Source organism: Meleagris gallopavo, chromosome 2 (genome assembly GCF_905368555.1).
Source record: "Meleagris gallopavo chromosome 2, MGAL_WU_HG_1.1, whole genome shotgun sequence".
Taxonomy (NCBI): Eukaryota; Metazoa; Chordata; class Aves; order Galliformes; family Phasianidae; genus Meleagris; species Meleagris gallopavo.
The window spans coordinates 7271830-7293906 of NC_139405.1; the positions used below are offsets into that span (position 1 = coordinate 7271830).

General features: G+C 44.4%; 1 protein-coding gene across 3 annotated transcripts in view; it reads left to right on the forward strand.

Moving 5' to 3' along the window:
* Positions 1-22077, forward strand: part of SPRED2 (sprouty related EVH1 domain containing 2) — a 50928-nt gene that overhangs the window by 9404 nt on the left and 19447 nt on the right. Inside the window, exons 1-3 of one of the 3 annotated variants that reach the window (XM_003203690.5) lie at positions 10716-10857; positions 18288-18465; positions 19707-19875. In XM_003203690.5, the coding sequence (XP_003203738.1) occupies positions 10841-10857; positions 18288-18465; positions 19707-19875 (364 nt within the window). In that variant the 5' untranslated portion in view covers positions 10716-10840. Of the gene's footprint in view, positions 1-10715; positions 10858-17130; positions 17150-18287; positions 18466-19706; positions 19876-22077 lie in introns of those variants that run through there. The other 2 variants (XM_085218769.1, XM_085218768.1) reach the window with 2 other exon arrangements.

The window sequence follows — 22077 nt, forward strand, 5'->3', positions numbered from 1 at the left end:
TGAAGTCATTTCCTTACACACGTGCCACTGGGCAGGTCTGTGTGTCCGCTCCAGAGCAGTTCATGTCCGGCCAGGAGGGCTGCTGTGACAGAGGCTTTCAGGGGAGATGAGCAGGGCTTCCTCAGGGGTGCTTCTATCTCCTCTTGACTTGAGAAACCCAATTCCCATCAACCCAGTGCATGCTCAAAGGACGTATTTTGCCAGCATGCTCCTATGTCAAGAAATAGCATGTGTGACGTGCCTCTTCCCAGTATGGCATATTAGAACTCAGTATTTCATAGAATTGTCTTTGAACACCATGAAGTGTTATTTGGAGTTGTTCCTTGTCCAAAGCACTGCCCTTTCTCTTGCCACGTAGCTGTGCTGTGTGCGTCTGCAGAAGGACAACCCTTCCCCTCTAAGCTGCCATGGAAGATCTTGGCTGCTCCAGCATGGGGAGCCTGGATCTGCTCTCTGATCTGCCATCTATGGAACAGTTGGAAATAACGTGCAGCATACGCTGAGTGTCTCAGTGAAAGCCAGAAAGGCTCTTTCAGTGGACTTGCATGGATCCAGCTGAAAATGCTGCTGGTGTTTGCGAGGAACATGTCTGTGCCTGGAAGAGGTTGTCTCTTCGGATGATTAACTTTGTCTGGCCTTCAGCTGTGTGCTCTGAACCGAGCGTCAAAGAGAGATCCTTCACGTCTTTTCTCATCTTCTTATGGAAGTGACAGCACAAATATTAGGATGCCCTAAAAAAAAAAAAAAAAAGTTTGATAAATAGCTCCCAGCGTTGCTTTTTAGTAGTCAGTACTGGATCATTTTGGAGTATGTATGGAAACAGGCATCTGTGTGTAACGAGGCTGGTGGGGAGAGAGAGATTTGTTGACATAATTGCTGATGGGTCAGCAGAAAAAATACTACTGTACTGATTTATTCCAGCTTGTGGTTTTACAAACTGCCATGACGTGAACTTGGGCCAGTCAGGTCAACCTTTGCTTGAAGGGCCGTGGGCAGGTGGTGACTGTTTTCTTGGAGCAGTGGAAGTGAAGTGATTAAGCCTAGTGGTGTGCTGTTTTCTGGCTTCTGGTGGCACATGGATTCCAGGCAGGACAGCAAGGATGTGCTGTTGATTCTAATCCCAACCACACACGTGTACACTTTGTTATGTGAAGGAGTCCTGTGCTGTACATAGCCTTAAGCAGATAGCTGAGAATGGGTGACCGAGACCCGAAGCCTGGCTGGGGCTGGTGAGGAAATGCATTGCACAGGGCGTGGAGTCCATGGTGCCAAGAAAACAGTACAGTGAACAATGCCTCACAAAATTCTGGACAGAAAATATTTCTAAAAGTTTAACAGCCTTATGTGGGGGAAGTGTCACGCAAGCACCCTTCTGATGGGTGAGGAGGCAGGAAACCAGGTAGGGTTTTTCTTGGGTGGCTCCAGTGGGCATGTAGGGAGCCTGAAAGCTGAAGCTGGTGGGACTGTACACATTCACAGCAATATTTTATGTTTAACTTTCACTGAAAACTGTAGATCTTAAAGTTTGGGAATAGAAATACTGAAAGGTTAAAATCCTGCCTTTGTATATTCATTTTATTTTGGAACATCTTGAATGCATGAACTTTTCTGTAGGAATGTGGCTTTGTCATTCATGATCTAATTGAAATGCTAAATACTGACCTCTTTTGTGCTGAAGGAAAATATTTGCTGCTATATGTGGTAACTTCCCATTGCAGATTAGCCTTGATTTTGTCAGCTTGGCTTGTTGCAAAGGTCAGAAGGTGGTTACCGTCTTCCCTCTGATCAAACACACACAGACAAGCATGGAAAAAGTCTCTTCTTGGTTGGGCTTTGTGGCTGTTTGTACAAAAGCATGTGCCAGCCTGGCATGGGGTTGCGATAGCTCAAGTATGGGTTTTGCACTGATTTTCTTCGGTGTGTCAGTGCCTGATTTTCCATGTCTCACTTCACTAGCATAGGTGCCTGGCTCTAAACAGGTCCTTGTTGGACCATGGCTATATGGCTTTGATTTTCTCATTTTCATCTCTTACACAGGGCAAGCACAGAAATGCAATCATTTGCTTTGCTGTGGGCACAGCAGACGCACATCATCATAACTGGGATGGATTTGGTAGCTTCAAGCGTCACTGCACGGTGCAGCAGTTTCGCATTACATTGTCTATGGCTGTGGCTCTGATTTTGTGAATGCTTTTTGCCATTTGGTGCTTCTCTGTGTTACAGATGCATAAGTTAATCCTCCCATGTCGTGTGTCGGGACCGGATTGTGGCAGGGTGGATTTTCATTTTATTTTTATTTTTTAGGCAATGTGCTGAACACATTCCTCCTCTCAGCTAAAATTAAATCTTCTCCCCACCCCAAACAACTCTCCCACCCATGGACTTCTACCATGCAAGGCATGAGAGACATGCAGAGCACACCGTAGGTTGGCACAGTGTTTCAGTTAACTGTTGAATGCTTCAGCCTGGTACATGTCCTAATTAAACTTGAAGAGATAGCTTGCTCCAAGGTGAATAGAAAGCTTGCCCTAACTAGCACTGGGATGCCAACCCCAACATTACTCTGTAACAAAGGAAGAGTTTAAAGCTTAACTTTAGCCTTAAAATTAGCATAGATGTTCAGCACTGGGACTCTGGGCAAGGGAGTGAAGACCTCAAAACCTGAAGATTTGATAAAATGATGGATGTGAATTCCTTTCTCAAATGGTTAAAGGGCCAGCCTGTAAAGGAGAACATTCCCTTATCTCCTTCTCGCCAGCTGGAGCTCCTGCCTGATCCTGCCTGCTGCTTGCTTGCCAGAAGATCACGAGGAAGTTCTAGGAGTGAGATTTTTGGGATAGTCCGTGTACCATCCTCCATACTTGCAGCAGCTGCTCAGTTGCAGGCATAATGGACCTTGGGATCCCTGGCAGCAGAGCTCAGCCTCTGTGCTTGCTGCCTTGGCTAGGTGGAGAGTCTGCAAGCTGAGGGTGTCGTGGATGTTTTCAACGTCATTTGATTTTTTTTTGTGTGCAGTCTTGGACACCACGATATAAGGATGTGAAACTAATAGAGAGCATCCCAAGGAGAGCTGTGAAGATGGCACAGGGTCTGGAGAGCAGGGGGAGTGACTGAGGCCCCTGGGTTTGCTCATCCCAGAGCAGAGGAAGCAGAGGAACCACTAAAGCTTGGAAGGCTGCACTGGAGACAGCATGTTGCTCTGCTGTCAGAGTGTACCAAAGGTTTTATTGTGTGTGTTGTTGTTTCTCCATGCTATTTTTATGTGATCTGAATAAATGGTTTTAAAGAGCCAAATTGTGACTTCTAAAAGTGTTTGTTGCTTCTTGGCAGATGATGGAGGAAAAATAGACTCTCTGGCATACACATAATGGCAGGAGTCTACGTTGGGAGTTTTTGTGAAAGTGTTGTCTAGTTTGTGTTGGAAGCTTGTTCCTTTGTAGCTAGAGCAAAGGGGTGAAACCAGAATGTGTCACTTCAGGGTTAAAACATCTTGCAGAGTAACAGGGTTGAAGGGTGCGCTCATAGGATGTGATTTCATTCTTACTTCCAAGCCTGGTTTTCAATTAATCAGACGTAGCACGAACCTGGCTGGTTCTCAGGGTGACTGGAAGCCTGGGTGCAGACTGCAGCAGCCTTGGTCAGCACAGTGGATGAGGTGCTCACGACCGCCTCACATCCTTCATTAGCCAGAGAGTGGCAGTTTCTTGATAGCTGCTTCCTAGAAGCCAATGCTCAAGGGCTCTGTCTGTGTCTATTATTATTATTCCCGTTTCTGCCTCTAATTGATTTGTGTAATTACCAACGCTGTCAGTCAGTGCAGAGAGTTACAGGGCGATGTAAAACATTGCTGCTTGTGTGCGTGAAACTCTGCTAACATGCATGGGAGACGAGAAAAAGAAAGAATAAATTAACAGCTGGTCTACTTGGACGTGCAGCAATGAGGCAGAATTTTAATTAAAATAATCACTTGAAAAGGGGAAGTGAGTTAGTGTAAGGCAGGTAGCCATAGTTAGCCCAGCTAGCTTGTGTGTGTTTCTGTGAGCAGACCATTGCTTTTCCCCTGGTGTCAAGGAGCGTGTTGATATCCTCTACATCATTGTTTTCTTTCTGGTCAAGAATAATGTGGATTAACTGGATTTGGAAATGATTTTGGAAGTGTACCCATTGGATCTTTGTTTTTCTATGTGATTTTTTACTGCACCTTAACAGTGCTGTCATTGCTATCTGTTGGTGCCACGTTTGATACAGATAAATAGAAAACATGCAGCTCTGTGTGTTCTGTGTGTTGTACAAGTAAAAAACACTTAATATTTGATAAAATGTGTAGTGATATCTATATAAATGTTCCATGAGTCAAAATACAAGTAGCATCTAGTTCTTCATTGCCATTGTAGAAGAGGTAAAACTCTTAAGTGGAAAGTTGAGTTGATAATGCTGCACTTATTTTCTTTTTAAAATGTAGATCATTTTAGCCCACAGTGGCATCCCTTAACACCCCTTAAGTAGTGTGGAAATCTAATTATATTTCTTAAGCAGTGAATGTCCTAGTTCAAAGTGATTACTTGGAGCAGACATAAATAATTAGTCTATATCAGCATTAAATATAGCACTTACAGGAATGTTTCAAAGGGATAAATATTTAAGCAAACTGTTTTGGAGTTTGAGTTGCATTTCATCAGTGGCTTGGGGATTCTGCAGGTAGATCTCAGCTTAATTCAGCTTGTAGAGTAGCAGTTCAGTATGTGTGTGTGGCACTGGTAATGAGAGCTGTCCAGACAAGGAGGTAAAGAAGTTGCTTCCAAGAATACTTGGATGAGGACGAATTTATGTGGTGTCCCCTTCCCCTTCTCTGCTCACTGCCTTAGGGAAAAGCAGCAGACCCTGAGCAGCTCCCTATCTCAGCTCAACACAAGAACAGTCCTTGAAGTGACTGTAATTCAAAGTAGTGGCAGCTTCGTTTTCTTTTAAACGAAAACAAAGGCAGGAGAGTCCAAAGCAACTTTTCTTTGCAGTGTTTTGTTTTGTTTTTTTTGTGAGGGTGACAAAACCCTTTGTTTCCCTCAAGTATTGCCTTATTGCCTTAATTGGGTACTGTGGTGGATATACTGAGGTGTATCTAGAGCACCTTTGTCCAGTGGTTTATTGGTAACACCTACAGAACACGGTGGATACAGTGCCTTGAAATGACTTTAAATGAGGCAAAAACCAAAAAACAATGTTGGCTAGCATAACTGCAGGATGGCCTCCCTGGGCTAACAGCTCTGGGGACCTGGGTGAGGAAACTTTGCAGCTGCTTTTGTACAAAGAATGGTGTGACCTGCAGATGGAGGCTTCTGCCAGTATCTTGAGCTTCAGAAAAACAAATATTCACTCAAAATAACATAAAAAAAATAAACTTCCACTTCTTCCTGTTTTTATAGTTTGCTTGTTTCCTCAGTGTCATGGTTTTGTCTCCAGTACTGTAGATTATTAATCTTCAGAGGATCAGGACCTTCATAGAAGTATTTCCTGTACATGTTTATCTGTCTTTTTAACAAATTAGTATCTACTAGTTCTATTCTGAATTTTCCTGCAAATAATAGGAAGCTCTCCCTCAATAATAAGGCTTTTTGCTAGAAAAATGTCTAGATGAATCATTGCCAGGGGTTAAAGTACCTTTTGTATGACTGAGTCAATGGCATCCTTTAGGACATCTGCAAGTAGCCCCACATTCCAGAGGTCACTGTCTTTGTGTTGGTTTTGGCAAAGCATTGTTTCAGCTACGCTTCATTTCTTTGGTTGTGAGTGCATCTGGAAGTCTCCTCTCCAAGTGTCACCTGGAATGCTGGAAAAGGGATGCTGCAATGTCTAGAGCCACGCATTTCCACCCAACCTGCTAGCAGGAAGAAGTGTGCAAGGCAAGCGTTGGCTGTTAGTCAGCAGAGGAGTCCCCATTTTGTTCATCCAACCGTTGTATTCACTTGCTACAATGGGATGCAGGAAATCTTTGAAGCTGCTACACTGCTAACTTTGTTACTTGTAGCTGAACTCATCTTAGTTTTTAAATACGTGTATTAAGTATGTTTACTTAAATACATTCTTCCTAGAATGTAAGCATGTGGTAGATGAGGACTCAGCTCCCATGTACTCAACAGAGTCACTGTGGTTCAAGTACAGACTGAACAGGCTGAAGCAAGGATGTGGTTTTCTTCCTTCCACCCTGGAATCAATGGTGTGACCGTCCTCGGTGACTGTTTGCCTGCTGTAATTGACGTGCAGAGGGATGAGTCGCAGTTCTGAATTAACTAAGATGTGCAATGACTTATGGCTGAAGTGGAAATGACCTTGAGGAGCGTGGCTGTTTCGAAGCACAGTTGCCCATCCTCAAACCAAGGCTCTTCCTTCCTAAATTTTCTCATGTTCCGAGCTCTTAGTGAGAATAACTTCAAGATAAATCCTAAAGCAAGACAGGTGCTCATAATATAGTTCAATGAAACTGCCTTCAGCAGAAAGAAAATCCAGTTCTTAAATGGTGCATTGAAGGATGAACATGCATCTTCTGGGGAGGCTTGTCAATTTTGTGTCCTCGGCAAACTGGAATTAAAACCCTAGTTAAATCTGAGCTGAAGAGGGGGAAAAAATAAGTTGTGGTGGAGTCAGATAAACGCTTGTGGTTCCATTATCATCTGCTGCACACACGTCGAGTGGCTGTAACACAGCTTGAGAAACTGAAAAACAAATGGGAACTTGGAAAGAAAAAAATCAGATTGTCTTCATCCTCCCTTCCTTACTTGCATAGTTTACTGGGGGTCAGCGGAATATTTGCCCAAAGATTAGAGGTAAACACCTTTTTATCACAGGTTTTCAACAGGAAGCTCATGTTGCTTTTCTCCGCTATTCTCTTGTTTTGTTTTGATGTTCTTAAACTTCAGCATGCTTAGAGGTGCAGCTTGTTAAGTGAGTAGACTTGCATAAGCTGTTAAGTTCTGTTTCCAAAGCGTACTGTATTTTAGTGCTCTGCAGGGCACTGGTCATCTGGTATTCACCACTAAGCCCAGGAGATGGAGGCTGCAGCCCCCAGCTGATACCCACTGCACTCCAAATCCTGAAGCTTCTCCATCATCTGCTCTGCTGGAAGACCGCTGAAGACTTCAGTCAGCTTCAGCTATGTCAGGGAGCTCCTGAAGACTTAGCCAAAACTTCCTCGTGAAAGGAATTAGCATGAAGATAGGAAGGTGCAGCATGTTGGACAACTCATCCTTATCCCTCAGAATGGCAGAGGATTACACTGAGGCAGTCTTGTCTGATGTCCTATCCTGCTGTATGTGAGCAAAGTGTTTCTCATGTATGACGTTTTCTGCTGGCACTCCACACCACTGCATCTCACAGCATTGAAAGCAGCTGCCCATTAAAACACACTGCTGGAAGTACTAAGCCGTTACATGAGGCTGTGCTGAGGACAGCAGTGGAAAGCAGGCACACCACTTAAGGAAACGTTTGTTTGTTTCAAGCACATTTTCCTTTGCAAGGGAAGCAAAGGCAGAAATGTGAGCAGGAAAGCCAACTGCAGTGAGAGCAAAGTAGAAGTTAGGAGATGCGTGGAGGTTGCTGGAGGAAATAAAAAGAATTGGTGAAAAACTGCTATCTTCTCTAGGACATAAAGCCATCAGAAAGCTTACAGATAGTTAATGGTGGACATAGCAGTCCTAAATTAGCAATAAAATAGTTCCCATGGTGCTAAAAGTCAAGGCAGAATTGTTTCAGACATCTTAAGTCTATAAAGCATCAGCTTGCTCTTGGGAGCACTGAGAAGAGCTGGCTGTTGAGCTGTGCTGCCTGTTCAGCCTGTGAGATGTCAGCTCTGGTACAAGAAAAACATGAATTCAGACACAAACCGTGGACATGAAAAGAACGTTGCTCTTGAACTAAGTTTTTTGGGTTTGGGTTTTGTTTTGTTGTTTGTTGTTTGCACTTAAACAGAGGAGGAAGATTTGGGGTTTTACTAGCAGTTCTCAAAAAAGTTAGGGTTTGCAGAAAAGAAGTGTTGGCATTACAAGTTGTAAATCGTGTTGGCCTTTTTCAGCCAATCTGTATAGAGAACTTCCCTGGTTTGCACAGAGTGAAGCAGAAATGCAGCTTCTGTATTGCCATGCCTAAGTAGCATCTCCCTGTTTTATGAATGTGGGTGCAGTGATCCGAGGATGAAGGGATGCCTGTGGTCCTCCTGCTTAAAGGCTGCATTCTTTTGGTAGGTTTGTTGCAGTAGTTGGGATGTGTTTGCGTTAGGAAAGTATCGTGTCTGGTGATACTTAATATTCGTGTGAACTCTGTACTGATAAATGTATAAGCAGAGTCAAGCTGTGTCATGGAGCAGCTTGATCCAGTGGGTGGCAACCCTACCCACAGTAGGGCGTTGGAACTGAGTGGTCTTCAAGCCGTTCTGTGCTCGGAAATGGACGTTTGTGGGCTGTCCATCCCCAGCACATTCCTTGACTGCAATCTGGACGAGTCTGTGAGACTTCAGTGTTTCTTATACATATGAGATTTGCCACGCTGCAGCTGGAAGTAGCCCTTTTTGGCTGCTCTTTCAGTGGTGTCTCTTTCTGCTGCATTTTTGTTTCCTCTTCTCTAGCACAACTTGGATGAAGGCTGGATTTAAAACAATGTTGTAGACAACAAGGGTGGTGTGAATGAACTGGGTCTGTCTGAAGTGCTAGACAAAGAAAAGAAAAAAAGCTACGCTGAACATGTTTATCAAATCTTGGTTTTGCTGGTTTGTTTGTTTGTTTTAAGCTTCAGAAATGGAGAAAAACAACCTCCTTTGTGCCTCACACGGAGCGACTTCTTGCTGGGTTCATGAATTGCTGGGGTTTGGTCCTATGTGCTGTGCTGACCCCGTGCTGCTGAAGGTCAGTCTGTTAGGACTGGCTCCAGCAGGCTGAGGGGATTTCATCCTCCGAATTGCAGTTTCTCTAGCAGCTCCTCTTGCTCCAAGCATGGTCTCGGCTCTTTGAACTGTGCTCACAGTTGGCCGGGAGGCAGCAGGAAACGGATCCGCAGCCTTGCTGGCTCTCTGGTTGCGATGTTTGCTAACAGCAGAAGCCTGCAGCAGCGTGCATCCCACTTGAAACTGGGGAAAATGTTCCCGTATCACAGCAGTTGCTCACCGGTCCAAGCCAGGAAACGCACAGAAGCACTGGAGGATGTTTCACTGTAGCGCTGAGATAGCAGCAGTAGGCGTGCTGAGCTGGTTTTGGAGAGCGTGGAACTCAAGGGAAAAGGAAGAAGGAAAAAAAAAAGTGCACCAGCACTGACACACTTGGACCTGAGGTTTGTTAGCTCAGCCTTAAATATAAAGAATCCTTGCAAAAAGTAAGAAGCCAGCCAGTGATTCAGATTATGCTTACAAACACCTTGTGACTTGATACTGGCTTCCATTTGGAAAAGACTCTTGGGAACTGAGTTCAAGGTGAACGGAATTAGGTGCTGCTGCTTCTTGCCTGTTGCACTCACTTTGTGCAGAGGGAATGCCAGGTCACAGCTGGTTGCAGCTACGAGCTGAGCATGCTGTCTTGGTGATAAAAGGGACCTTTTCCATGTGTTGTATTTCCACAGAGTTTCTCCCATCTTACCCCTAATCCATGCACAACATACATATGACTTTGCAGAGAAAACCCATGGCTTGACTCCATGCTGCATTGTTTTTAAGAGGACCTCTTAAAAAAAAAAAAAGTAGGAAGGCAAGAAATGAGCAAATACCAAGGAGATGTCAGTACTTGAGCTGCTGTTTCAAAAACATGATTACAACATGGTTTATTCAAAGATAATTTTGTCTTACACTGGGAGGCTAATTTCATCTTCCTTTGTCCCCTGAGAGAAAAACTTTAGAAACTGGGCTTGCAGCAAAAAGGGTAAGGCATCTTTGTTTAATTCTTTTTCTGGCTGACTCGCTTTGAGCTCATATGCTGAATTCTGGCTGGAGGCAGCTGAGGACAGTGCTGGTGTTTGCTGCATGGAGCATCTGAGGGTCACAGCAGCACTGCTACAGAGCTGGGAGAGGAGCACAGTGAGTTAATTCCTAGAGTCATCGAATGGTTTGGGTAAGATGATCACCTAGTTCCAATCCCCCTACCTTGAGCAAGGTTTCCAAACACTGGGTCAGGCTGCCCAGGGCACCATCTGACAGCTCTGTATCCTTCTTGTGCTGTAGATCAGGTGAGTATTTTTCAAAGCTGGTTTCAGAGCTCTCAGTGTCCCAGTTTTTGCCCATGCAGCTTGTGCTGAGAGGATTTCGAGCAATGTTTCTTGCTGTAAAGCACAGAGAATAATCAAGGATGACTGTGAAACTTGGGGGGCACTGGGTGAGCTCCCCAGAAGCTTCCACGGGGCTGATCCCAGCCTTTTGAAGAAGCTTTTGGGGGTATAAAGTGTGGCTAGGGCTGCACTTGACTTTGGACCTGTTTGCCATTCTGGAGGCATCAGTGACGTGCTCCAGGGTCTGGCGTGACTTGTGACAGCCCCAGCTGCTCTTACTGCTTTATGACAGCCATATCACCATTGTTTGATTTATTTACTTTTTATTATTATTATATCTTATAGCATATCACCAGGGTGGGGAAGCGGGGATCTTTGGCCATTCAGCACGCAGCGAGCAGAAGGATGTTGCCAGTGAGTAATGGTGCAGCAGGAGCGTAGGGCGAGGGATGGCTGGGGGATGAATCAGCCGGCACGGCCCTGCACATCTGTCCAGGAGGCAGAGAGCGAGGAGGCTGAATCATGCAGAGGAAGCCACCCGACAGCCTCCAGCTGGGCTCTGCAGCAATGGTGAAATGCAGCGACCCAGGGGCAAGATGTAGAGGAAATGGCATCCCCTGGCAGGTCTGTGTGTTCCCTTGTGGCGCCTCGTTGCTTTTTCAAATCTTTTTTCTTCTTTCTCCTCCTCCTCCCCCTCCTCCCATCTGCCTCCTGAATCATTTCTGGATCAGCATGTGGTTTGTCAGTGGATATGTACAGTTTCTATGGAGTGCAGGCTTTCTCCTATGGATCTGCATCGTTTTGGCAGGGCTAGTGGTTAATGCACATCAGTAATTGAGAAGGAAATGGATACTGCTAGGGAAGCCACTTCCCTTGCTTGCTGCCTCTCTCCACGGATGTTTATTGGGGGTAGGAAGGACTAAAAAGAGGGGCAAGGCAAGCGGGGTGTGCATGCTTGTAGTTAAGCTTATAGCAGGAAGCTTACAAGCAAGAATGGGACTGACTTCTTACGTGGTCTGATAGTGACAGGGCAAGGGGGAATAGCGTTAAACTAAAAGAGGATAGATTTATGTCAGATGCCAGGAAAAAGATCTTTACTCAGAGGGAGGTGAGGCCCTGGCACGGCTGCCCAGAGCTGTGGGTGCCCCATCCCTGGAGGTGCCCAAGGCCAGGTTGGATGGGCCCTGGGCAGCCTGAGCTGGTGGAGGGCAGCCTGCCCACGGCAGGGGTTGGACTGGGTGGGTTTGTAACCTAAGTAACCTAAGTCATTCTGTGATTGATTCTATGATTGATTCCATGATTAATAATGGCTTTTTTGTTAATGTATTTATATAGCAAGAGGTCAAAAAAAAAAAAAAAGCTTCATATTTAAAAGACACATCCTTCTTACTCCTCACCCAAGCATTTTGTGCCATTCACACAGTAATGTGGCAGCGCTGGTGCTGGTATCACTTAATGTGTGAAACATGCTGGCACAAGGAGGAGCAGGATGCCACATTTGGCATCACCGTTGCTGTCACAGCTGTCTGCGTTGTGACAGGGGAGAGGGGTCACGTGGAGGTGGTGAGGTCTTGTGCATCAGTCTAATAGATTGGTCAGTGACATTGCTCTGGGGCTTTAGGGGAGCAGTATCAAAACCCTAGTCTCATTTTATAGAATAAAGAGTGTGATAAAACTTAGAAAGGTGAAATACAGTTGCTGCACTTGTTAGTTTTATTTGTTGTATTTACTAAATATCATTCGTTACCTCATATAGGATAGTTGTAATTGTTACTGATCAGTATATATAGAAAAAAATCAAGATAGAAATTGATTGTGGCTTTAAAAAAATCATTTCAGGATACAGATCTCCTGCAACTACCTGTTTGGCTGGCCAGACTCCTGTGTGCTTTTTGCTTATCTTGCATGTGATATAAAACAAATACCATCTGTCATGCAATAACTTCCTTTCTCATTACAGTAAATGATAATACTAATTAGCTTTGCTTGGAATCTGTTAATATTTTGTACCCTTGCATGAAAGTAGTAGGACTTGGGCGTGTAGATTTGTGTGTGCTGCACGCCTGTTCAGTGTGCCACAGGGTGAATTATTCCAACAGCTTACTTTCACAAAGTGATTTTTCTCGTCTTTCTCTTCCTTACAACTTTCCAAGAGCTTCTGCCATGGGCAGCTGTAATGACTGACTGATCCTTTGAATGATTTTGAAGGCATTTTTGCAATCACTGGCAAACCCGCTGCCCTACAAAGCTGAGAGTTGTTCAGTAATCCATTGGGAAAGAGAGCTGTGGGGATTTGGAGAAGGTTTCCCCCAGCTCAGGAGCGCTATTCTCTCACTGGAAAGTTTCACCACCAAGACAAAAGCCCGCATGTGAGGTTTTGGAGCCCTTCGGAGCTAAGGGCCAGGTCTCAGTTTGCAGGGGTCCTGGTCTGCACAAGCAGGATGGAGCTGTTTCTCGTAAGCTAAATGAAATCCCACATCAGTGCTGAACAAGGGTCGCAGTGAAAGGGCCGCTTTGTTGGCTGCTGCCTTGTTGCTGGAGGGAAGCACGGAGGTGGGTGGCTGGGGTGTTGCAGGTGTCTTGGTTTTTCAGAAGTCTTTTTGCCTCTGAAGACAAACAAACAAAACTGCTATTAGTCTTTACTAGGAAGGTTTTTATGAGCTTTTGAGCTGTGCTGCAGGGCTGAAAGCAAACTGGGGCCTCAGCCCAAATGCAGCCAGTCTTTGTTCTGCCTTTATGGAGACCCAGAAAAGCAGTAAAGAACAAGAAATCAAACCAAAAGGTACCCTCAGCACTGAATAAAGACACGTAATAGCAAGAGTGCTTAATGGGACGTGCACATAGCACTGTGTGTGTCGTGTAACTTCCCTGAGCTGGCTGGTGGTGATTTCCAAATCACCTTTAGGGCAGGATTTCCTCCCCCCCTCCTGCCTTGCTGCCTGCAGCACAGGGCACTGCAGCGGCTAGCGATATGCTTGGAGTTAATATGATTCTTTTTCCTCTTTTTTCTTTCCTTTTTTCTTTTCCTGAAATGGTGGATCAGCATACAAGCCAAGTGTGCTGCCGAGCTGGGTTCAGCAGCTTTGCTGTAGGTGTGAGTTGTCGTAACGCATGGTGTTGGAGAAGAACAGCCCTTTCTGGTTCAGAGGGAAGCTGAATGGCAGTATTAAATCCCCGTGAAGTATTATCATCCTGTTTAGAGAGAAAAATGTCCTGAAGGAGAGACTGTGAGCTTAACGTAAGGTAAAGTGCCGCAGGACACATGTGCTGCAGGACTGGGCAAGCAGTGCTGGAGAGAGGTGTGCTCAGATCAGTTTGATTCAGCTCCTACTCACAGATTCTTACAGATAATCTTACAGATTCCACTTTAACATTGGATTTGGTCAAAATGGCACAGATGGCATTTTTCTTGCTGATATTTTAATGAAAAAGTGTCAGACCTGCAGTTAAATGGTACTGAAATATCAAACTTTATTTTGCTGTAGCTCTGTGCGCTGAAAATGCTCTTTTTTTTTTTTTTTTTTCTGCCTTGTGGTTTTGAGAGGAAGATAGCAGTTGTAATCTGCGGCTATTTCATCCTTGCTAGAAGGTTTGAGAACCAAGCAAGCATTAGATCAAGAAGAAGGGCTCCAGAAATAATAGTTTGTCATGGTGAGATAGGTGGTGCCCTATTTGCACAAGAATTGGTGAGAACCTGGAAGTGTTAAAGACAAGAGTTTGAATTTTGAAACCCTTTCAGTGCTTGTTTGGTGGAAGAGAGCTCAATGCTACTGCTGCTTGCTGCCTGCTGGTATCTATCCAGCAGTAGAGCCACACCTGAGCTCTCCATTGGGACGTCTGCAGGTGGTGATGAAAGGATGGAGGAGGACAGGGACCATGATGGACATAGTCTGCTGTAGGAGCATGAATGGGATCTAAGAATGAAGGCAGTGGGTGAGGAAAATAAATGTCAGGTTGGACCTTTGATGTGTGGTGGTTAGCTTTCTGCCTGAGACGTGAAGATCTCCTGGCTTTGTGAGCTGGAAGATCAAGAGGGGAGAAAGTACTGAGGTAACTTGAGGAGGCATTGGCATGGAATTTTAGAAATGATATTCCTCAAATACATCCTTGTAGTTGGCCTCAGAAAATCTTGTGGTGATAAGGTCCAGTGAGTAATTATGTTTTTCTCCTCATCAGTGTAGCTGTTCCTTCAACTTGGTTGACTCTTCCTTTGTTCAAGTGCAGTGGCCAAGGGCACCAACTCATGCTACCATCCCAGTGATAGGACAGTCATGTCTCAAGTTCTGGGCAAAGTGGTGATGGGTTGACGGTTGGACTTGATGATATTGGAGGTCTTCTCCAGCCTTTATAATTCTGTGGAAGTTAGTGAGTTTATGCTCTGCTTGACCAGCCTTGCTAGAGAAGAACTGTCACCTCTGAAAAAATAACAGCAGATGTTTGGAAGTGCTCGCAGGAGAAGGCTAGGCCCAGACATCTTATTCTTCCATCCTCATACCTGACAGGTGCAGTTTCCCACCCACCAGACAAAGGAGTTACTTGCCACTGAGTCAAAGCCAGATGTGTAACGAGGCTCAGGGCTTTTTCCCCATTGGCCTCGCTGCATTGCAGTTGTTTAAGTACCACAGACTTCAATAGACAGTGCTGGCTGCACTGCACCATGCAGTTCTGGCATGCTGCAGGAAAGCACTGCTTTTCCCTGTCACTGTGGTCAGTCTCTTAAATGCACGAATGCCTTGTAAAAGTTGGTCTATAGATAAAGCAGCTGTGCTTCAGTTATCACAAAAATAATCATTGAGACACTTCATTTTTAGGAGAATTTTCCATATCCTTCAGAACAGCAATTACACAATTTTTTTTTTAAATATATTTTTCTACATACATATGCATGCCCACAAGCTATAATTTTTAAAGGGTTCCCCTTCCCTTCCAATAAAAGCAGCACGTGGCCTGCTGCTCTACCTTTCCTCCCTGGATTCATTATGGTTTTTGTTCTGGGTGGGGCCATCTAACAACCTGAGACAGCTCCAGCAGCAGCTGGCCGGCTGCCATGCAGCTGGGTGATCTGCAGATGCTTTCCTCTGCAACTCTTAACGCTACTGAAGACAAATCTGTAGGGTTAAGATAGCAAAGGACTCCATTTAAGAGCATAATTAAGAATGGTTTGCCTGAAAGGCGTAGCATGCAAGGCAATAAAGTGAGGGGAACTAAGGCTAATGCTGGATTCTCAGCTGCTTTGCTTCTACCTATGTGAAAGATGTGCATTATCTAACCCTAGTGACAGGATCTCATTAACAGAAACAAGCCAAATATTTTCACCCACCTCGTTGCTGCACATTCTGGAATAGCTGAATTGCTTGGCTGCCATCAGAAAGTGCACGGGGCAGGCTTCAGCGTGATTGCTTCACTTCGTGGTGCTCCAAGCCAGCAAGGTGCCCTGGGGTCTGCAGGCTGGTCCTGAGCTTGGGAGAGGTTGATGGCTTGCAAGTAGTCAGAGTTTTGGTGTGTTCTCATAAAGTTAAATCTCAAGGAAAATAAACAGCTTCTGCGCGAAGGAAGCAAGGTCCATATATGGTTCTGAAATATTTGAACACCTCCCTAGCATTTATCAACACTGGTATGAAGGACAGGAGTGTTGCCTATTCTAGGCCTATGGATGAAAACTGAAGACAAGATTTTGGGTTGAGGGAAGTCTTGAAAATTCAGTGTGTGCCTTCTGAGTGCTGATCTAGTGACTGCACCACGCTGTCATGCCCTAACCTTCACTTTTCCTTTCTTTCTTATATTTTCCTAAGTCCCTTGGCATCGATCACACATTGGGAAATGTGTGTCTGTGGCTGGAGCCCAGTAAGAGTGGGTCCAAGCTCCCAGGGTAGTGCAGCGTCACCAATAACTTGATCACATAGCAAAGTGTGCCAAGCGATTATATGAATGGAGCCAGAGCTGCACCCTGCTTACCTTGGCAAAGGTGAACCCTTTTGCGGGACAAGGTCCTTTTCTAATAAGGGGCAGAGGTCTTCTTGCTGTGATAGGGGGATGGAAACTAGCTTTCCTTGCTTGATAGGAAATGGCTCTTCAAACTGGGAGAATTGGTGTCATATCTGGCCACGCAGATGTTGAGCACATGGATAAAATTGGTGGTCCTGATGGCAGAGGCTGTAAAAGAGCTGTAGGTTGTGGTATCAGCCTGGATGGGAAAATGAAAAGCTGATGGCTTAGTGCCCCACCACAATGTGGTTATAATGGGCAGCGTTTAGATCAGAGCAACTAAGTTATACACATAGGTATCCACCAGTATGCAAAAATAACTGTGAGCAGATAGAGAAATCACTGAGAAGTGCAAATGGAAGTGCAAATTATTGGTGGAAATTACAAAATACTGAGTAACTCCTGATTTCTTGATTTTATTTATTTTTTTTTTTTCCTTTAAATGGATGATTTCTGCAGCAAAGTAACTGAAGACAGCATTACTTCTGGGAGAGCCAGAGGCTCCCGTTGGGGTAGAAAATGACACAGAAAGCTGCATTGCAGGTGGCTGGTTGGAGGAGCAGCAGTTTGTCTGGATGGCTTTTGCAGATGGATGGGAAGGAGGTTATGTCTAAAGCCTTTTACCTCAGAAGAAAGCTTGAAATTTAATGGGACTTCTCCAGAAGTCCAAGGAATCAATGTAAAAACAAGACCAAAACGGAGCCTTGGAAGACAGGAGATGGTTGAGGCAGAAAGGCAAGGTTGGTTTTATTTGTTCTTTATCTATATAGACCACATGGGAAGGAAGGGTACACAGAAGAAAACACAGAACTGGTTGGAAGCAGCTCAGTTTTTACACTGTAGAAAATCAGCTGGAGTGGTTTACTCAATTCTGAGCATCGGGAAGCCAAAGGATTAAAGTTGCCATGGATGAAATCTAGGAAATACAAAGGTAACTGGATACCTCTGTAGGCATGCTTGCCTTATTTCCTATACCAGAACACTGTGTTGAGGACTCAGATAAAAAATATTGTTAAAAACTTAGTTTCTTAGTTCTGAGAGTGCATGGCATGTGCCAAGTGCAGTGCAGGTAGCATAACTGAATGTTCTGAAAGCTTTCTATCAGACTGCTCGAAGTCCTCAGAGCAGTAGAGATAAAATTTCAGCATGTGTGTGCTGTGCTGAGAGTTTAACAGCTTTCATTGTGTAGATACAGCAAGAAGGAAGGAGCATCTATAAAATAAAATGGGCAAAGGGGGAACTTCAGGGTATTTTTTGCCAGATTGGTCCTGCTGCTGGAGGTTGGCCCCAGGCAAGTCCCCTTGCACCTCTTGATCTGTCCTCCAAATGGGTGCAGGTTGAGCTTTTCCCTCCCGATGAGCTCCCCTGGGGGCCTGGAGGTAGATGCCCCATGGTAGAGACTCTTTGTGACCTTTCATGATGAGCAGCTTCATCCAGAAATTTGTTGTTGTGAGCTTATGATGTACTGCCCTTTGAAAGCCCTTCAAAGAGCTGTGGAGCTTCTTTTAAAAGTATGGCATGGTTCTCATGGTCCTGATGACCTGAGCTGAGGTGATTCCTGTTTCCTTCCATCTGAGGTACCAGCTGGAGTCACAGTTGTGTTCTTACAGCAATGCTGTTGTGGTTAAGGGGGAATTTCTGAGGGCCATCTTCCAGGCTCCATTTGGCTCCCTTGAGTTCCTGGGTTATGTGAGTTCCATGGTTTTTCCACCGCTGTGGAGACCAATTCCCTTACACATACCATGTGGGTGTCAGCCTTGGGGCTCCACTTGGCTCGTCCTGCTCTCCTCGTCCCCATCTCTAATGGCATACCACGGGTTGTTTGATGTCTGTGTTGACATTGGGAAACTCAGTGGAGCCGTTCCTTGTCGTTCAGTGGGTCTCTTCACTATGGGGTCTTGAGCACTCAAGACCACGCATTGCAGAGGCGGATTTCCATCTTGGCCACAAACTCTGCAAATGCATTGCGATCGGATCGGTGCTGCCTAAATACCGCCCTCAAGAAAAACACCCTGATGAGAATGTGTGATGCTCACAAAAGGTTCTGTTTTGTTTTGTTGCCATTGCAGTGACAGCTATATTGTGCGAGTCAAAGCTGTGGTTATGACCCGAGATGACTCCAGTGGGGGATGGCTGCCGCAAGAAGGAGGCGGCCTCAGTAGAGTTGGCGTCTGCAAGGTCACGTACCCAGAGGGCAATGGAAGAAGTGGATTTCTAATCCATGGTGAAAGGCAGAAAGACAAACTGGTAATAGAACCTAATTCAACTTTTGTCTGTTCTTATAATGAGAATTATCCCGTATCTGATGCTATTGTGTTCTTGTGCAAGATTTAAAAAATAAAAATAAAAAAGGCATGTACAGATAGAGCCAGATTGTACGAAGCAATCCCATCCTCATCTAGAAGGCTATTGCCATCTCTCACTGTCCGGCCGTCATGCTGCCACGAGCAGGTAAATTTTCAGCATCCGTGTGCAAAGCACCCCCCTCTGATTCCTTGAGAAAGGGCCTGCGTTTTTCTCACATCTAGCAGGGCTATGTGAGAAGTGAATTGAAGTGTAAAGAATCCATGAAGCCAGTCACATTGCACTGAGTAATGCAGCGCAAGACTTTAAAAATGGCAATGAATTATTTATGCTGCGTGCTGCTCAAGGTTCGAACAAGCAGGGTGAGAATATGAAGACAAGTTGTCTCTTATGAATTGACGCACTCGGTTTCTTCTGGTAGCTGTTTAGCTGGAGGAAAAAAAAAAAAGATGCTTTCCTTTCCCGTACAAAGCAAATTAATAAAGCCTCTTCCTTTTTTGCAGAGTCTGGTTTAGCTGTTGTATTTTGTTACCGCATTTTTATATATTCGATTCTTCTGAAATCCACTCTTATGAAGAGATGGGCTGGCTTAAAAATAGGCTCCCCACACAGGCTCAGGAAGCTGAGTGCTTGGGAAAAAGTGTATATATATCACTTGAGATGGAAATGGCCCTGCTTTCAAAAGTTCTGGTGTTTTAAAGCTGTTTAAAGTGCAGCTCATCTTTTGCGTTAGTGTTTTGCTTAGGATGCTTTTTTTTTTTTTTCTTACATTATTTTCAAGCAATGCTAATGGTTTGGGGGAAACAGGGTAAGATTTAAAAGCTGTTTCTGTTCTCTTTGAGCATCACCCTAGAAATGATTTTTGGCACAGCAGCGTGGCTGGGCATGAGGGAGGAAAGAGAAGTGGGGGAGTGTAATAGCACCTCCTAAATCTGCCCCAGCGAAAAGTACCTACTCAAAGCCTAATAAAAAGATGAATGTGTGATGCTTATGAGAACAATTAAAGGATCTGGTGTTTATTAGTCATAATTTAGTAGGGAAGGATGTGCTCTCTACCAGCATAGCGCGAATGACTTGGCTTGCTTTTGGGGAGAGGAAGGCGCTGGTTGAGGCTGAAGTGGTGACATCTGTGTCGTTGGTATTGTCACTTGGGAAAAGTGACTTTGCTCCTCTCCTTTTCCCAGGTGGTGCTAGAGTGCTTCGTGAAGAAGGACCTGGTGTACACCAAGGCGAACCCGACCTTCCACCACTGGAAAGTGGACAACAGGAAGTTCGGGCTCACTTTTCAAAGCCCCGCCGACGCTCGAGCCTTTGACAGAGGCGTGAGGAAAGCCATCGAGGACCTCATTGAAGGTACCAGGGCGTGTGGAAAGTTGAAGTGTGTTCAAAGCAAGGAGATGGGAAGATGTCAGGGTTGAATATCAGTCCTTGGGCTTGGAAGTCTCTTTGGTACTTCCAAGCGTGCCAGGCAAGCTCACTTCAGAGAGCTATGTCTCTTCATTCCTTCAGGAGAGAAGGGATTTAAGCCTAAGAACTCTTTCATCCTGTCTGATCTGGTCTGCCGTGATCTCACCCGTTAGTTGTTGTGTGGTTATGACTGCTTTTTCGATAGGCTGTGCTTTCGTGTTAGGGACAACAACAGCCCAGGCTCGCCTTTATGTGTAACCGAATCTACTTACACTGAGTCTTTGTTAAATCAGCCGAGGATGAATTCCTGCACGAAGCTGAATTAAAACTTTGTTTTGTTTTTGCAGTAATTACTTTTGTCTGTGTCCGCTTGGCTGAATGGCTGTGCTTGAAGACTTTGTTGTTTGTTGGTTTTTTTTTTTTTTTTTTGGTAATTCTTTAAAAATGCATTTGAATTGCCCATGCTTTGAAGAGGTCATAAATTCTTCCTCTTCACATCTCGCTGCAATCAGTCGCAATACAGCTATAACCCAGTACTACTTGATTTTATTTACATGAAAATTGATTCTCTGATTTTTAGCCATCCCACTTTATGCAGGGGCTCAGTGCCCTGTCCTTGCTTTACCATGTAACTGATAGGTACAGAGTGGGAATTAATCCTCCATGGCTCTTTCCTGCTTTGAGGAAGGATCTTTTCAACTACTGGCCATTCGCTTTTTCCTGTTTGTTTGTTGACCTGAACAAATCATGGCTGACCCTCTGCTTTCTTCCTGCTTGCTAACACCGGGAAGCATTTTGATTCACAAAAGTGACATTTTATAGAAATGACACATGGCCAAGCAACATTTAAAGATTTTAGCTCCATTGTATCAAGTAGTATTTTGGAGATGCACCCAGTGCATGGCAACTCCTATTCTTCTCTTTTTGATCCATTTTACAGTGGAAGTATTTAAAACCAAGTTCCTCTGCATCTCAGATACTTCAAAATCAGCAACTCTATATTTATCACATTAACAGCACAGACTGATCCTCATGAATGTGCTCCTACTTAACTTCCAAATAAGGCTTTCTGAATGAAAAACAATCACTGGCACGTGCACACACAGTGTCAGGCCGTGGCTTTCATTTGCTGTTCGTTTTTTGTTTGCTTCATAAATTCAGCAGGTAGTATTAAGCAGGGCAAACTGCATCTGAAGCTTCATGAAATCACTGCTCTATCCAGTAGGTTATTTCGTGTTGCCTTGAAAGTCTGTAAGTTTTGTGCACAAGTACAGTAATCCTGGGCAGCTTTGTAGAGAAAATCTAGATTTTTTTTTATTTTTTGTTTCTTTATTTTAAAGGTAATGTAGCAAACTGCTTGAATGTTTTCACATTACTTAGTGTTTTAAGTGGGCTTTCACACTTGGCTCTGCATATCTTTGTGGTTACGCAACTGAATGCAGCCAAGGCTGGTACAGTTTAGCATTATATAAAGTACAGTATTTAGGAAAAATTTCCAGAATGAAGGTGCTACAAAGCATTTAGCTATTCTAGTTAGGGATGGGATGTGGCTGCAACCCAGTATAATGAAGCATCTCAATGAGGGGGCACCCATGGGGTGAGAGGAGACATCATGGGCCAGAGATGTAGGATACAATTTCCCACTTTTTGAGGCAGTTGCGAGTATTTTCAGTCTTTTTTTATGGCTTTATGCATTTCAGTTCCTTTCAGATACATTGCTTACATGGGAAAAGATGAGATGAATAGCTGATAGCAGAGATGTTTAGCTGTATTTAATAACTTGCTAATTTACAAGAAGGAAAAAAAAAATCAAAAACTTTCTTTTCAAAGTAAGGTTTGTTTTTCAATAAAAAGTAATTTTTCTGCCCCAATTTTAGAGCATTCTTGAGGAACAACTCATGAGTGGTTTCTTGACAGCTGAGGATCTGGCCCTAAGCACCGATCAGCTCGTAGCTTTACTGTTCTTCAGAAATGAAAGCATTCTGCAACTGGAAATGCTGACTGCTATTTTTAGCAGAGTTAATTAGCATTGGCAGCCGTGTAGTTACATGTCAAGAAACACTCTCAGATTTTACCTTTCCAACCCAGCTAACAGCAGGTGATTTTTCTTCCCAAAAAAAGCCACTTTTTACATCTATCCAACAAAAA